A 17,021-nucleotide genomic window follows, 5' to 3' on the forward strand; every position below is an offset into this window, starting at 1 on the left:
ACTAAATTGTATAGGGATTACAATTGTCTAATGATAAGATCTAGTATATGATTGTGGGAGTGAGTAGCTGAGGGCAAGAAGGGATAGATGGCAAGATCCTTGGAAGGGAGGTGGGTTAGTCCATTTTTTGCTTGGCTATAAAGGAATACCTGAGGCTGGGTAATTTATAAAGAAAAGAGGTTTGAGGCCGGGCGCGGTGGCTCAAACCTGTAATCCCAGCACTTTGGGAGGCCGAGACGGGCGGATCACGAGGTCAGGAGATCGAGACCATCCTGGCTAACACGGTGAAACCCCGCCTCTACTAAAAAATACAGAAAAACTAGCCGGGCAAGGTGGCGGGCGCCTGTAGTCCCAGCTACTCGGGAGGCTGAGAAAGGAGAATGGCATAAACCCGGGAGGCGGAGCTTGCAGTGAGCTGAGATCCGGCCACTGTACTCCAGCCTGGGCGACAGAGCGAGACTCCGTCTTAAAAACAAAAAACAAAACAAAACAAAACAAAAAAAAAAAAAAAAAAGAAAAGAGGTTTGACTGGGCGTGGCAGCTCATGCCTGTAATCCCAGCACTTTTGGAGGCTGAGGCAGGTGGTTGAGGTCAGGAGTCAAGACCAGCCTGGCCAACATGGTGAAACCCCAACTCTACTAAAAATATACAAAAAAAAAAAACATTAGCCGGGTATGGTGGTGGGTGCCTGTAGTCCCAGCTACTTGGGAGGCTGAGGCAGAAGGGAGGTGGAGGCTGCAGTGAGCCAAAATTGCACTGCTGCATTCCAGCCTTGGGTGGCAGAGTGAGACTTTGTCAAAAAAAAAAAAAAAAAAAGTAAAAGAAAAGAGGTTTAATTGGCTGTAGTTCTGCAAGCTGTACAGGAAGCATGGTGTCAGCATCTGCTCAGCTTCTGAGCTCATTTTCCTGAGGCCTCAGGCCAGGCTGGTCTTGAACTCCTGACCTTAGGTGATCCACCCACCTCGGCCTCCCAAAGTGCTGGGATTACAGGCATGAGCCACCGCGCCCAGTCGGCCTCAGGAAACTTCTAATCACGGCAGATGGTGAATGGGGAGCAGGCATGTCATATGTCAAGAGCGGAAGCCAGAGTGAGTGAGTGGGGAGGTGATGTACACACTTAAAACAACCAGATCTTGTGTGAACTACCAGAGCAAGAACTCACTCATCACCAAGGGAACGGTGCAAAGCCATTCATGAGGGATCTGCCCCATGACCCAGATACCTCCTACCAGGCCCCACCTTCAGCACTGGGGAATACATTTCACCATATGAGGAGGTGTACCAGAAATTGAGAGATCATTTGTCAGGGAGATCCTCTACTTAGATATACATTGAAATTGCCAAAAATTAAGACAGGAATAGTCTAGAGGGAGTGCAAGTTGGGAGCTATTTAATAAATGGTGATGAAGGAATGGGATTTTGGCAATGATAAGTAGTTAGTGTATATAATTTGAAGAGATGAGATTAAGACCTGGGACTTTTAGGGAAGATGTAGGGAAAATACCAGCAAGGAAAGCAAGAGGACACCTATTCCATCTCTAGGTTCAGTAGTAGGAGGCTGTGGAAGTACCAAAAAAAAGGGCCGGGCATGGTGGCTCATGTCTGTAATCCCAGCACTTGGGGAGGCCGAGGTGGGCGGATGACTTGAGGTCAGGAGTTCAAGACCAGCCTGGCCAACATGACGAAACCCCATCTACTAAAAATAACAAAAATTAGTCAGGTGTGGTGGCATGCACCTGGAATCCCAGCTACTTGGGAGGCTGAGGCAGGAGAATCGCTTGAACCCAGGAGGCGGAGGTTGCAGTGAGCTGAGATCACACCACTGCACTCCAGTCTGGGCCACAGAGCGAGACCCTGTCTCAAACAAACAAACAAAACAAAACAGTGTTTGAGAGAGCTGCAGAAGCAGCAGGATTCTTAAGGGAGAGGGTTCTCATCTGCTTAGAGAAAAGACAGAGGGCATTTGCTGATGATGGACTGTTAATTCTAGAGGGCACAGTGGAGAAGTTTCAGGCATTGGGAAAGGTTAGGAGATGAAGGTTAGTGGTCCTACAGACCCTTGTGAGGAAGAGTGCAGAGGAAGAATATGACCCTTTGCGAGATGCACATAAATAGGAATGATGGAGACAATGAGATCAGTCCTGGTTCTCTCAAGGCAGCTAATGACGGTGATCCTGTGTGTTGAAAGGGCAGAGGTGTCTGGGAAGTATAGAGTTAGTCCCAATATAGAGCTTACCCTTTTCCCATTGGGGAGTGGCAAACTTAATCTTAGTGCAGAGGCTTCCCTTTGACCCCTGTTGATGGAGTTAAGGACCGCTGGGGAGTCATCTCTATATATCTTCTTCTTATTATTATTATTATTGACAGAGTCTCACTGTGTCACCAAGCCGGAGTGCCGTGATGTGATCTCTGCTCACTGCAACCTCCACCTCCCGGGTTCAAGTGATTCTCCTGCCTCAGCCTCCCGAGTAGCTGGGACTAAAGGCATGAACCACTATGCCCAGCTAATTTTTGTATTTTTAGTAGAGATGGGGTTTCACCATGTTGGCCAGGATGGTCTCGAACTCTTGATCTTGTGATCCGCCCACGTTGGCTTCCCGAAGTGCTGGGATTACAGGCGTGAGCCACCACATCTGGCCCCAATTATTTTTATATACAGAAAATTTAACCTATGTCTAAAAGTAAACAACAAAAAACTGCTCATGGAATCTTCCATTTTAAGAAATAATCCCTTGAATATACCCTATCAATTAACTGTTTATAGTTTTATTTTTTTAGAGATGAGGTCTCACTATGTTTCCCAGGTTGGTCTCGAACTCCTGGGCTCATGTGATCCTCATGCCTCAGCCTCCCAAGTAGCCGGATATATAGGTACATGCCACTATGCCTGGCTGGAATTTTCCATTTTAAACAAAAGTAACAAAAAATACCCCAAAGATGTACTGTTCCATAAAGCAGACACAAATTTAAAATATGGCTATTTTTTACTGGGACACCTGGTCCTGGGGCTCGCTCTTTTCAATGTTTGTTCATAGCTTATCTTTAGCACCTAGGACAATGGGTGTCTCCTATTAGGCACTCAAGAAAATAGGTTTTGAATGAATGTGGCTGATATAAGGGTCTGCTTTGTTCTATGATGTGACCACAGAATAGCATCGGCTTCATTTGAGAGACTGGATCTTGCTGATGAACCTTTATTTTCATTTCAGATTAGAAAACTGAAGCTTCAATTAGAGGAGGAACGACAGAAATGCTCCAGGAATGATGGCACAGTGGGTGACCTGGCAGGACTGCAGAATGGCTCAGACTTGCAGTTCATCGAAATGCAGAGTAGGTACCAGGGGACAGGTCAATCCCAGTCTGTATATAGACTGTCCCAGGGGTGGGTTTGTCAGCAGGTTGCTGGTGTCTTGCAGTACTTTTCTTTCTTTTCTTTTCTTTTTTTTTTTGAGACGGGAGTCTTGCTCTGTCACCCAGGTTGGAGTGCAGTGGCACAATCTCAGTTCACTGCAGCCTCTGCCTCCTGGGTTCTAGTAATTCTCCTGCCTTAGCCTCTGGAGTAGCTGGCATGACAGGCACCTGCCACCTGGTGCCTGGCTAATTTTTTATGTTTTTAGCAGAGACAGAGTTTTGCCATATTTACCAGGCTGGTCTCGAACTCCTGGCCTCAGATGATCCACCTTCCTCAGCTTCCCAGACTGCTGGGATTATAGGCGTAAGCCACCGCGCCCGGCCGTAATACGCTTTTCTTAAGAAGAGCTATGCTACAAAGATTGGTTAGTCCTTGGCTAGTCCAGAAAAACAGTCCTAGTCAGTAAGATAGCTGAATAGAAGCTCCACTAGCCTGTGTGCTTCAGGGGATGATGTTCCTTTCTGGGTAAAGTGATTTCTAGGAACTTTTTGCACATAGTGAAATGCCTTTTGACAACCTGGCACTGTCCTTTTCCATACCCACGTGTCATCTTTAAGCTCCCGTACAGCAAGCACCCTTCCCCATTAAAGTTTTTCCTCTGGAATTTATCTTGGATATTGGAGGAATCTATTTGGAACTACTTCACACTAAATTGCATAATTTCAGAATTTTCCTAGAAGTATTTTTGTTAATCCGAGTTTATTAGATGAAATTTAAAATAAGTCCACAAAATAAAGTCTATTCATTTTACCCGGATTATTCCGGTTTTTCTCACTTTCTACTTTTGATCTCATGATAAAATGATCACTGTAGTCACACTAATTCCCATAGTAGGAAGATTTCAGCAGGAATTTGTAGTTACCCTTTGTTAGTGATTATGTGTAATTCTGGGACAGAGGAGATTTGTATTTTTCCAATAAGAATAGTGACTTTTCTGATAACTAGTATTAAAATCTTATTTATTCCATGGACTTTTCATCTAAACCTTCTGAGATGGGCTGCCAAGAAAAGACTTCCTGGGGCCAGGCGTGGTCACCCATGCCCATAATCCCAGCATTTGGAGAAGCCGAGGTGGTAGATTGCTTGAGCTCAGAAGTTTGAGACCAGCCTAGGCAATGTGGTGAAAACCCGTCTCTTCAAAAAAAAGAAAATGCTTTCTGGATTAAGGCTTATTAATACTAACTTTTGATATTGGTATTATCTTTTCTGTTGGACATCAGTTAGGACACTTGTGACATTTCCTGGTGAATACTTTATTCAAGGATGTCATTTTGGTGTTGGGGGTAGATGAGAACAAGGACATGGGAAGAGGCAGGCTGACTAGTCAGGAAGCTACTACAATGGTGAGCCTGAACCAGTTCAGTGGCTGTCAGCAGTCTTAAAGAGAGGGTAGGGGATAGATCTGAGAGATTGTCCTGAAGCAGCAAATTTAAAAGGAAACAGATTTAGGGGGGAATGGGCTTGCATTAATGTGTGAATACTTCCTAGAGTAGGTAGGTGTTGTATAGCTGGTATTTGCAGAAGGTAAAGTACCCAGGGAGGAGGTGTAGAACCAAGTGAGCTTTGCAGGACTGTGGGAAAGCTGGCAAAGACAAAAGCAAGCAGCTCCCCTGGACCAGAAGACCAGGAGTGTAGCAACTCTCGGTTCTGGACAATGCCTTGCCTATTATGTGAGTGTTTTGGAATGGGATTTCAAAACACACATGAAATTACTGAGATAAGAGACTTAAACTTTTGAAAACAGGAAGGGAAAGGTGGTTTGGAGAGTGAGAAGGAAGCAGTGTATTTGGATAATAGATTGCTGAGGATAACAATTTAAAAATAAGATCCTGAAGCTTGTTTTAGAGCTCAGAAATAGGAATACTTCTCTTTCACTACCAGATACGGCTTTTGGGGAGATGGTAACCCTGTTCCTTTTAAGGTGACAGTAATTGTCCAATTAGAAAAACCTCTCACCACTTTAGGAGGCTGAGGTGGGCAGATCACAAGGTCAGGAGATCGAGACCATCCTGGCTAACACGGTGAAACCCTGTCTCTACTAAAAATACAAAAAATTAGCCGGGCGTAGTGGCGAGCGCCTGTAGTCCCAGCTACTCGGGAGGCGAGGCAGGAGAATGGCGTGAACCCGGGAGACAGAGCTTGCAGTGAGCTGAGATCACGCCACTGCACTCCAGCCTGGGCAACAGAGCGACACTCCGTCTCAAAAAAAGAAAAAGAAAAAGAAAAACCTCTCACATTGAAGACTGTATAAGTAATTGTAACCTTGGTCATGTGGAAATGTAGCAAAGTTCTTAAGTTAGATAAACTGAATATTTCCTGTGGTATGTTAGATTTGGTTTATCTTTTGCAAATCTTAATACTCTAATCATGCCAGAGACTGATTTTTGCTAAACTTGGATTCTTGCAGGGATTTTAAAAGTCCCCTGGCATCATTTCTAAACTTTTCATTTTAAGTGAGTTACTTCCTAGGTCAGATGTTCATCTAATAACTTATAGCTCTACCCATAACACATTATCATGTTACTGAACAACATTTATTCCAACATATATGTATTTAGGCATACACTATGTGCAGAGCACTTGGCTAGGTACAGAGGTAGATTTAGGAAGGCCAAGACAGAGCCCCTCTCCTTCCTTACATATACGATGTTTAAAAAGCATGACAGATGTCATAAAAATGCCAATAAAATACAGCAAGGGAAGGAGTTATAATTAACTAAGGAGAGTCATGAAAGAGGTGAAAATTGAGATTGTCCTTGAAGGTTAAGACTTAAGTCAGAGGTGGGAGAAAAGGACCCTTACAGTATTGGATAGCAGAAGCAAAACCTGGGAGATGGGAAGGTATGGGGCCGAGTTCAGGGAATTAGAGGGCCCAGTACTATGGGCATGGAGGCTCCACAAGGTCACACATAAGGTTAGTAGGGGCTGCTGCTGAATTGGCAGGGCTCCTTTTGCAAGCCCTGCTCACACATATCATAGGGTAAAGAATGAATTTTCTTCTAACTCTTGCTGCAAGGGATACTGTAGTAACATATATGCTAGAGCATCTTGTAGTATATAGTCCAGAAGCTGGGCTGCTGAAGATGCTATGGTTGTTGTGTGTGCATTTGTATTTTGTAATTTTTTTGTGGGGGGGCGCGGTGGAGTCTCACTGTGTCACCAGGCTGGAGTGCAGTGGTACAATCTGGGCTCACTGCAACCTCCGCCTCCCAGGTTCAAGCGATTCTCCTGCCTCAGCCTCCCGAGTAGCTGGGACTACAGGCCTGTGCCACCACGCCCAGCTAATTTTTGTATTTTTAGTAGAGACAGGGTTTCACCATGTTGGCCACGATGGTCTCGATCTCTTGACCTCGTGATCCGCCCACCTTGGCCTCCCAAAATGCTGGGATTACAGGCGTGAGCCACCGCACCCAGCCCTGTATTTTGTAATCTTAAGATTGCATGGTCCTCTCTACTGCCTGACGGCTCATACCGTCATCTCTGACAGGTGAAGATAATTTATTGTCTTCTTCTGTTCTAGGAGATGCCAATAGACAAATTAGCGAATACAAATTTAAGCTTTCAAAAGCAGAACAGGATATAACCACCTTGGAGCAAAGTGTAAGTACTTCTATATGGTACCAAGTGATTTAAATGTCCCTCCTGCATCTAAGTGGCTAACAACCCCATGAGTGCCTGGGTTGCCTTTGCAGTTGGATCAATAATAGTTCTGTATTAAAATAGAAAAGCCAGCAGAGAGCACTTATTGGGGCATTTTAGCCTTCTGTTTTCTCTAAAAACATAGGAAACTATAGCTGTCATTGTTCTTTGTAGATATTTCAAGAGAATTCAAGATCATCATTTGTAACAAAATCCCTTACACATTCCAAAAAGTCTAAGAACTTTTCCATTTAGTGAGTCTCCTCCCGTATTGCTTTGGCACTTAAACAATATGGTCATAATAAAACTTAGCATGGGAAATTGGCCCTAAAATGACTCTACAGCTGTAATCCTCTCTGGGGACATTTCTTGATTTATAAATAGCAATTGAGTTCTAAGAGGACTTATGACTCACCCTTAGGGGACTTGTTAGTGTTAGATTACTTCGCATTTATAATGACACTGTATTTCCATCTTGGCTACCAAAAGTGGTGACTTCTAGTGCCTAGTACTAGAGGCCTATGTTCTCATACTTACAGATTAGCCGGCTTGAGGGACAGGTTCTGAGATATAAAACTGCTGCTGAGAATGCTGAGAAAGTTGAAGATGAACTGAAAGCAGAAAAAAGGAAGCTACAACGAGAGGTACTTCTTTTAATATGCTTCTTGGAGAACACATTCCTAAAAAGAAAAAATCTTTTGGAAATAAATTCTTAGCTGTGTAGGAAATGTGATACTTAAGGAAACAGCAGTGGAGTCACTTAACTAATTTGTGTTGGTTTTTGACCTGCATAGTGACTGCCATTTACTTTTATGTTTTGGTCAATTAGATAATAAGTAAAAAGATAGTTTTTATTTCTGCTTCAGATCAGGTCTATTTCTCCAACTTCTATATATCCTTTCTGTGATTAAAACAAATAAACAATCCTCAGTATCATCATTTAACACCTCTGACAGAAAAAATGAGGCTGTGGGTCCTATGCAAGTCCATCACAACTAGCAGTGCTTTCATTTCCCAGGAAGTTGAAAATAGAGTAGCACTGGATGTTGTTTCTGACCACATGTAGTGACTGCACTCTCCCTGTCTCCAGTTACGAACAGCACTGGACAAGATTGAGGAGATGGAGATGACCAACAGCCACCTGGCCAAGCGGCTGGAGAAGATGAAGGCCAACAGGACAGCACTTTTAGCCCAGCAGTAGGAAAACCACCCTTCAACCTGGGTGATGCTCCTTGGGGCCCTACCTAGAGGGACTGACTTTTGTCCATTGACACAAACCCCTTTTAGTACTGTTTTGAGTTTTGTCATTAAAACAGCCACCTTTGTATTTTATAATTTATGAGAGAATGAAGCCAGTTTGAATCTTCATGAATGAACACTTTGGATTTTGTTGTAGTTTGATTCTAGGCTAGAACCAGTCCATGCTGTTTTTATTTTTTATCTCTGTAATTGTAGAATCATGTTTACTCAACATTTTTCCCCAGCTGCCTCAGTAACTGGGCACTCGGAGGCCTTGGCACGGGTTCTGGAGGACAGACAGCAATTCTATGAGTGCTCACTGAGATACTTGCTGGAGACCTCAGAAAACACAAGTGCCTTCTCCACGGTGCAATTCAGACTTCAGTGATCTCCAGTGGTCAAAAGACATTTACCCTTAATATCAGACGACATTTGTATTTTAGTGAAGAAACAAGTTCTTGGGTGGGGAATCTATGTTTCACTCAAATTTATATGTTTGGAGGAAAAAAGCCTTTTTTTTTGTAAAATATTTAAATTTATATAAGAAAATGTTAGAAAAAAATATGGGGGAGTGTATATAAAACTCGCTTTATTGCATGGGGCAGGGGAAGTCCAGGCCTAATACTCTTAAAGTTTAAGAGTTGGGTCCTTTTTTCTTCAATACAACTGTGCTGTACCTTGTAAAGTATTTTATCTGCTGCTTATTTGTGGAATGAAACCTCAAACAAACCCAAAAGGGGAGGGTAGGGCAGGGTGGGCAGATCGGAAATCTACCTGCAGATTCTATTAAATACACCCTTTTGCCAACCACAATTGGCTACTGACATGTTCATTTTGTTACAGGAGACTTTAAAACAAATCATGGCAACCACATCCCTCTTCTTTTGTCTCCTTCTCGAGGAAAAACAATTTGGAATGTAGAACTTTTAAAGACTAGTTTCATCTTTAGAGGTACCCTGTCCAAGAGGTTTTTTAAAATCATGAAGTGCAATTACTTTGCAGAATTTATGGTTCTCTTTTGCTCTTAGTACCCAGGTGGTTTTATTGAAATGATTATTGTATCTTTAAAATGCTTACATAGAAAATATATTGGGGAAAATCTAGTGACTAAAGGCACATAAGATAATAAAAGTAGACTTTAAAAAGGTAATTCAAAAGTGAATAAAATCTGTAATATTTGTTCCTTTTTTAATTAGCCATTTAAAAAATATGGATACCAATCTCCTGAACTGAGATGATTTTCTATAAATTTTCTTTTTTTTTCTTTTTTTTTTTTTTGAGACAGAGTCTCACTCAGTCACCCAGGCTGGAGTGCAGTGGCACGATCTCGGCTCACTGCAACCTCTGCCTCCCAGGTTGAAGTGATTCTCCTGCCTCAGCCTCCTGAGTAGCTGGGACTACAGGTGTGCACCACCACGCCCGACTAATTTTTGTATTTTTAGTAGAGACGGGGTTTTGCCATGTTGGCCAGGCTGGTCTTGAACTTCTGACTTCAAGTGATCCGCCTGCCTCAACCTCCCAAAGTGCTGGGATTACAGGCGTGGGCCACTGTGCCTGGCCTCTTTTTTTTTTTTTTGAGACAGTCTCGTGCTGTCACCCCTCCTGGAGTGTAGTGGCATGATCTTGGCTCACTGCAACCTCTGCCTTCCCGGTTCAAGCTTGATTCTCCTGCCTCAGCCTCCCAAGTAGGTGGGATTACAGGTGCCCACCACCACACCCTGCTAATTTTTGTATTTTTATTAGAGATAGGGTTTCACCATGTTGCCCAGGCTGGTCTTGAACTCCTGACCACAAGTGATCTGCCTGCCTCAGCCTCCCAAAGTATTGGGATTATAGGCATGAGCCATTGTGCCTCAGCCTATACATTTTCAGTAGCAAGTTGTGTGGTTGGGGGTGGGTGGAAAGGTGTTCTAAAGTGCAGGTTTATTCTAGAACTCCATCCCAGCTAGAACCAACATACTGTGTGGCCCAGCTCTTGAAGCTCAGAAAACCCCCTATTCCTCTCCACTAAAGGTCACTCAGCCTGTGCCCCACCTGGGCTCATGGAACCTCACTTCTGAGATGTCCTGGTCTACTTTGTGGAGTTCTTACTGTTCAAAACTGACCTTGCCTATTTTGTGGCACAATAAATATGTGTGTAACATTCTGTCGTCCTAGTCTTTCCAAGTGAAATTGCTCCATTTCTTCATAAGATGAGAGTAGTCTGTTCTTTATCACTGAACTTTCTTCACTGAGTCTTGGAATCTGGATTTTACCTTAAAACCATAGACATTCTTCCTTCCCGAGCTGAATGCTCCATTTCTCTAAATGTAGGCTAATATTTATTAAGGAAGCTTATTTTGTCACTCACAGTTTAAGTTTATATTTTTACATCATTCTTCAAAAAAGATTACCTAGAAACTTCTTTATCTTAAGCTATTAGTACTCATAGTCATTAACAAAGTGGGCTAACTTAAAAATTCATACTTTTGCTGGTCGTGGTGGCTCATGCCTGTAATCTCAGCACTTTGGGAGGCCAAGGCAGGATCGCCTGAGGTCAGGAGTTCGAGACCAGCTTGGCCAGCATAGTGAAATTAGCCGGGCGTGGTGGCAGGTGCCTGTAATCCCAGCTACTTGGGAAGCTGAGGCAGGAGAATTGCTTGAATCTGGGAAGCAGAGGTTGCAGTGAGCCAAGATCATGCCACCGCACTCCAGCCTGGGCAACAGAGCAAGACTCAGTCTCAAAAAAAAAAAAAGAAAAAACCCCAAAAACCAAAAACTCATTATAGATGAAGTAAGGACTATTTTCTTTCTTCAAGTTTTTTTCCTTAATAATTAGCTTTGGTTACTGAAGACACTAGATGATCAAATCCAGCCTTCTCCATGGTCAGCGCCGTCAGAGCCTGCGACATGTTCAAGAGCTCTTTTTGGCCTCTGAACTGACACAATATATAAATAATAAAATTAAATAAGAAATTATGTTAGGATACATCTGACTATTTATTTATAATTAATCCACCATGTATAAAGGAATGCTACCAGCTAGAAGGCAAGTGTAAGTCTTAAGTGCTACCAACACTTACGTTGGTACACTTTGTATACCACACTTTGATACAACACTTTGCATCGGAATACAGAGAAAGAACAACACATCCCACAGTGCATAAATGGCCATATTTAACACCTCTCAAAGACTTTGTATAGATCAGGCAGGTTAGCAAGTTGCAGGATATTTCCATCTTCTGTGAAATGTTTAGGAGGCAGAATGTGTGAGCGCAAGGCTTTATAAACAATGTGTTCCACAGTCCACTTCCAGGAGTTTGGAATGGAGCCAGGCACTTCACTCTGGAAAACACATTAGATGTCATAAGCCTCCCTGTTTGCATCCCAACATATACTGGTATCCTGGCTGATGGGATGTGCACTGAGCCTGGAAAGACTTGGTGTTATCTAGGGCTTTTGAAGTGGATCTTGTGCACCAGCCTCTCAGGGATACACAGGCCTGAACACAAGAGGATTTTTTTGTTGTTGTTTATTTATTTGGAGACAAGGTCTTGCTCTGTCACCCAGGCTGGAGGGCAGTGGCGTGATCATAGCTCAATACAGCCTCAAACTCCAGGGCTTAAGCCATCTTCCCACCTCAGCCTCCTAAAATGCTGGGATTACAGGTGTGAGCCACTGTGTCCAGCCAACATGAGGTTTTTAAGGGGGGAAAAGAAGCCACTGCTCTGTGGGACTGTCTCCTGTGGAACCTTTGTTTTCATTCAGGGAGAAAATGGTTTTATTGTAGCAGGAGCTAACATCATGTCTGATCCTGACTGATATTTGGACGGCAACCGTAGGAAGTACCTAACTTACCATTAAAATCGGGTCTGAAAATAGTTCTAATCCCCAGGGGAGGAATGAAAATATTAATGAGGATTACTTTGCCTCATTATTCCTCTCCTTCTTGTAAGCCTTAGCTGTCTCATTTGTAAGAAAATATTCTTTCTCAACTGTCCTTCCTTTGCCTGAGGTAAAATTTCCAATCAAATGAGATAGTTTCCACACATCAAATGAGATAGTTTCCACAGAGTTTGGTAAGTGTGTTGCCTTCTCCACTGGAGTGAGAAACTCCCTAGAGGCTTTGGCCAACAGGACTAAATCTCTGCCCTCCCACCTACAGACTTGGAATCCTTGAGCATGCCCGAGCAGCCTTCAGCCTCCTCATCTGAAACTGGCTCACACTGCTTAGGAGATGACTGTGGCCAATCAGGGGTCATACTCTGATTAAAGTGGGCTACCCTTTGATTCAAGTGGGCTACCCTTTGATTCTTAGAATATTTCAACTCTCCCCTCCAACTTCCCCCCAAATATATGTTGATTTTAAAAGCATTATCATCTGACTGGGAAAAGTGACAATGAAACATTAGGAATCCAGGCACCCTTTTTGTGTCAAGTTGACCTGTAAGAGGAGTTATAGAGCCTTGTTTTCCTGGCAGGGCAGTGGTTGGATAAAGAGCAAGGCAAAAAGCTAAGAGATACAGAGGCGACTGACCCAGAATCTGAAGACTGGCTACACACTTCAGAGCCAACAGTGGGAGTATATGGACTCTCCAGCCTTAGACAATCTAACTCAACCTCCTATTTCTCACTGTGATGGCTTGTGCTTTCACATTTGACAATTTCTGAGGTCACTCTGGAGGTATGTTCTACATCAGCAGATGGAAGTAAAACTCATGAATAAAAGCTGACTATTGTGTTTGAACCTTGTTGGGTACAAAGAAATCCCAAAATTTTAGAGATGGGCAAGTTTCATTTCCTAAAGATTGTATGAGGGCCTGTCCTAGTCCTTGGGTGCCAATGTGCATCACCACTGTACCTGCTGGCCTGAGAGGGTCGACTCCTCAGATATGTACTGCTTCCGGATGGAGTAGAACATAGCACATTCTTTACTGAGGCTTTCAAAACATTCCTTTTCTTCGTCCCAATTCACCTGGTCCAAAGAATTCAATACCTCAAAATAGGTATGAATTTAAACATTTTCATTCTAAATGGAGATCACAGACTACTTAAAGCTAAAAAACTAAATATGACATTTTAGGCATTAAAACTATAAATGAGACTGCTGAATATTACTGGGGATGAATATTAGTGAGGATGAGAGCAGGCCTTCAGCTGTCCCACCCTTATCATCTTTATCATTCCATATCAAAGGGTGGTCATGTGCCCTTTCCCTCCAGCACACATGCACGTACCGAAATGCTTAGTATCTGCTTGATCACTGACCTCAGTGGCTAGTCGAAGAATGAAGATAGGCAGTCCCTCCAAAGGGGGCACATAGTTGTCAATCAGAAGGGGTAATCCAATCAGGTTCCCTTCCTGCTTGCAGGAAAAAGACAGGACAAGGGAACAAGAAATAACGCTGTCATAGTTTAAACAAATCCCATTTCTCCAGTGCTTTCCCAGGCCTTGTCCTCCTCTCTGCCACTCTGGGCGACCATGTTACTTGATTGGGCTGGGCACTGGGGGCAGACCTACACACTTAAAGAGTTTTTCATCCTGACACACAGCACAGCAGAACAACCTTTTCTTTGGATCTGTTCATGATCCAAAGAACACATCAAGATGGAGAGCCCCAAAGATCAAGGAGTAAGAAGAAATGGGAGCAAATGGCATAATCTCATTTACAATGGCCTGCAGGGATTCGACTCTCCATGTCTGGGTCCTTCACCCTGGGAACAGAAATAGGCATGAATAGATAATAGTACAGTTATGTAACCTAGAAATGCAAATAGGGAATGGAGAGGATGTCACATATGTCACTTGCTGCTTCTGAGGGAAGGCCTAGTCCTGATCCTGGAACTTTTTTTTTTTGAGACGCAGTCTTGCTCTGTCGCCTAGGCTGGAGTGCAGTGGTGCAATCCCGGCTCACTGCAACTTCTGCCTCCTGGGTTTAAGTGATTCTCCTGCCTCAGCCTCCCAAGCAGCTTGGATGCCACCATGCCCGGCTAATTTTTCTATTTTTTTAGTAGAGCCGGGGTTTCACCATGTTGGCCAGCTGGTCTTGAACTCCTAACCCCAAGTCATCTGCCCACCTCAGCCTCCCAAAGTGCTGGGATTACAGGCATGAGCCACCGTGCCTGGCTGGAAATTTTATTTGAAGAATACAACAGAAGTATAAGAATGGCTGTCATACCTCATCAATTTCCAAAGAGAAATAGTCTGCAAGCATCTCGGCCTTCTTCTTCAGAAACTCAACAATGTATTCAGCAAGTCCTTCTTTGGGACCATCTTCCTCTGTCCAGCCACTCTCTGGACTATCTAAGGCAAGCATGGCGAGGCCAAAGAGTGGTGCTGGCTCCTAGGAAGAAACAAGAACATGAAGGAGCAAGCTTTAACGGGGTATCCAAATGAAGCCTGAATTCCCACAAATCCACTATCAGAATAGCAGGTGAGAAACCACAAATGTAACACTCATCCCCCATATACCCCAAAGGAAGTGCCCAAACAATCCACAACAAAACCCCTTTCCTCCTCTTCGTCAATGGCCATTTCAACCGAGAAGATATGACAGACGAAAAGCCTGCTGAACGGATGGGAAGGGTGAAGTCCTGGGGAGGTACTTTCCTTCTGTGTAGCCTTAAGGACTCAACTTTCATATTTCTAGAAAACCACGAGGCAGATCATTTCTTTCTACTGCCTCATAACTAAAGTGCGGGGGTGAGGATGGAGAGTAAGTTAAATTGAATGACATTTCAGGTCAATCATCTAATGCAGAAACAAAGGGAAAACTATGCTTAAAAATAAGATGCCTACGTTATCTTCCATTTCTCCCCTTCTGATGATGTTATGTTGTTACTCATACTTTTACATATGTTATAAACCCACAGGACATTATTTTTTCATAATAGAAGAGTCCATTATCAAAAGGATTTAACAATCCTGAATGTTTATGTACCCTACCCAGTAACAGAGCTTTAAAATATACAGGCTGGGCGCGGTGGCTCATGCTTGTAATCCTAGCACTTTGGGAAGCCAAGGCAGGTGGATCACGAGGTCAGATTGAGACCATCCTGGCTAACACGGTGAAACCCTGTCTCTCCTAAAAACACAAAAAATTAGCCGGGCGTAGTGGCAGGCACCTGTAGTCCCAGCTATTCAGGAGGCTGAGGCAGAAAAATGGCGTGAACTCGGGAGGCGGAGCTTGCAGTGAGCCAAGATTGTGCCACTGCACTCCAGCCTGGGTGACAGAGTGAGACTCCATCTCAGAAAAAAAAAAATTTTTTTATATATATGTGTGTGTGTGTGTGTGTGTGTGTGTATGTATGTAAATGAAGGCAAAAACTAAGAGAACTGCGAAGAGAACAGACAAATCATAATTATAGTTGGAAGTTTCAATACCCCTTTCTCAATAATAGAACAGGCAGAAAATCAGGAAAGACATAGGAGATTTGGGCATCACTATCAACTTGATATACTTAGAACATTCGACTCAACGAGATCAGAATACCAATTCTTTTCAAATACATATGGAACATTTACTAACACAGACCATATTCTGGGCCATAAAAAAAGTTTCAGTAAGTGTAAAAAAAAAGGCAAGTATGTTCTTTGACCAAGATGGAAATAAATTAGAAATCAGTAACATATTTTTTAAAAAATCCTCAAGAAATTGGAAACTAAATAACACGGTTCTAAATAACCTGTGGGTCGAAGAAATCGAAAGGGAAATTAGAAGGTATTTTGAACTGAATGAAAATGAAAACAAACTATCAAAATTTGTGGGATGCTGTTAAAGCAGTGCTTAAGAGAAATTTGTAGCACTTAACACCTGTATTAGAAAAGAAGGTAGGTCTCAAATCCGCGACCTCAGCTTCTACCCTAAGAAATATGAAACAGGCTGGCCGCAGTGGCTCACACCTGTAATCCCAGCACTTTGGGAGGCTGAGGCGGGTGGATCACCTGAGGTCAGGAGTTCGAGACCAGCCTGGCCAACATGGAGGAAACATCTCTACTAAAAATACAAAAATTAGCTGGGTGTGGTATACTTACCAACTCATTCTATGAGGCCAGCATTACCCTGATACCAAAACCAAAGACTAAAAGAAAACTATAAACTAGTAACATTCATGAGCACAGATAAAATAATTACAATAAAAATTTTAGCAAATCAAATCCCATAATATATAAAAAGGATTGTATATTATAACCAAGCAGGGTTCATCCCAGGAATGCAAAGATTGGTTTAACATATGAAAATTAATCAATGTAATTCACTATATTAACAAACTATAAAAGAAAAATCTTATGATTATCTCAGTAGATGCAAAAAAAAAAAAGCGTTTGAAAAAAATTCAACATCCAATCCTAAATAAAGTCTCTAGCAAATAAGGAACAGAGGGAAGTTTCTCAACCTCATAATGGGCATCTACAAAAAAACCTATCTATGGCTAACAGCATACTTAATGGTAAAAGACTTTCCCCCTAAGATCAGGAACAAGAGAAGGATTTCCAGTCTTACCACTTCGTTTTTCCTATCTTTTTTTTTTTTTTTTTTGAGACAGGGTCTCGCTGTGTTGCCCAGGCTGGAGTGTAGTGGTGCATTCTCAGCTCACTGCAACCTCTGCCTCTTGTGTTCAAGCATTTCTCATGCCTCAGCCACCCAAGTAGCTGGGATTACAGACGTGGACTGCCATGCCCAACTGTATTTTGTATTTTTAGTAGAGACAGAGTTTCACCATGTTGGCCAGGCTGATCTCAAACTCCTGGC

General features: G+C 42.9%; 2 protein-coding genes across 12 annotated transcripts in view; one reads left to right on the forward strand and one right to left on the reverse strand.

The window, feature by feature from the left end:
- Positions 1-9,103, forward strand: part of LRRFIP2 (LRR binding FLII interacting protein 2) — a 130,845-nt gene extending 121,742 nt beyond the window's left edge. For all 11 annotated transcript variants that reach the window (XM_025376036.1, XM_025376038.1, XM_025376039.1 and 8 more), the window contains 4 exons: positions 3,210-3,330; positions 6,933-7,012; positions 7,591-7,695; positions 8,142-9,103. In XM_025376036.1, the coding sequence (XP_025231821.1) occupies positions 3,210-3,330; positions 6,933-7,012; positions 7,591-7,695; positions 8,142-8,252 (417 nt within the window). In that variant the 3' untranslated portion in view covers positions 8,253-9,103. The remainder of the gene's footprint in view (positions 1-3,209; positions 3,331-6,932; positions 7,013-7,590; positions 7,696-8,141) is intronic.
- Positions 9,104-11,245: 2,142 nt separating this feature from the next.
- Positions 11,246-17,021, reverse strand: part of MLH1 (mutL homolog 1) — a 55,302-nt gene continuing 49,526 nt past the window's right edge. Inside the window, exons 16-19 of the mRNA XM_025377362.1 lie at positions 14,448-14,612; positions 13,538-13,630; positions 13,131-13,244; positions 11,246-11,614 (exon numbers count right to left, since the gene is read on the reverse strand). Of these exons, the coding sequence (XP_025233147.1) occupies positions 11,447-11,614; positions 13,131-13,244; positions 13,538-13,630; positions 14,448-14,612 (540 nt within the window). The 3' untranslated portion in view covers positions 11,246-11,446. The remainder of the gene's footprint in view (positions 11,615-13,130; positions 13,245-13,537; positions 13,631-14,447; positions 14,613-17,021) is intronic.

This window comes from Theropithecus gelada, chromosome 2 (assembly GCF_003255815.1).
Source record: "Theropithecus gelada isolate Dixy chromosome 2, Tgel_1.0, whole genome shotgun sequence".
In the NCBI taxonomy this organism is placed as follows: Eukaryota; Metazoa; Chordata; class Mammalia; order Primates; family Cercopithecidae; genus Theropithecus; species Theropithecus gelada.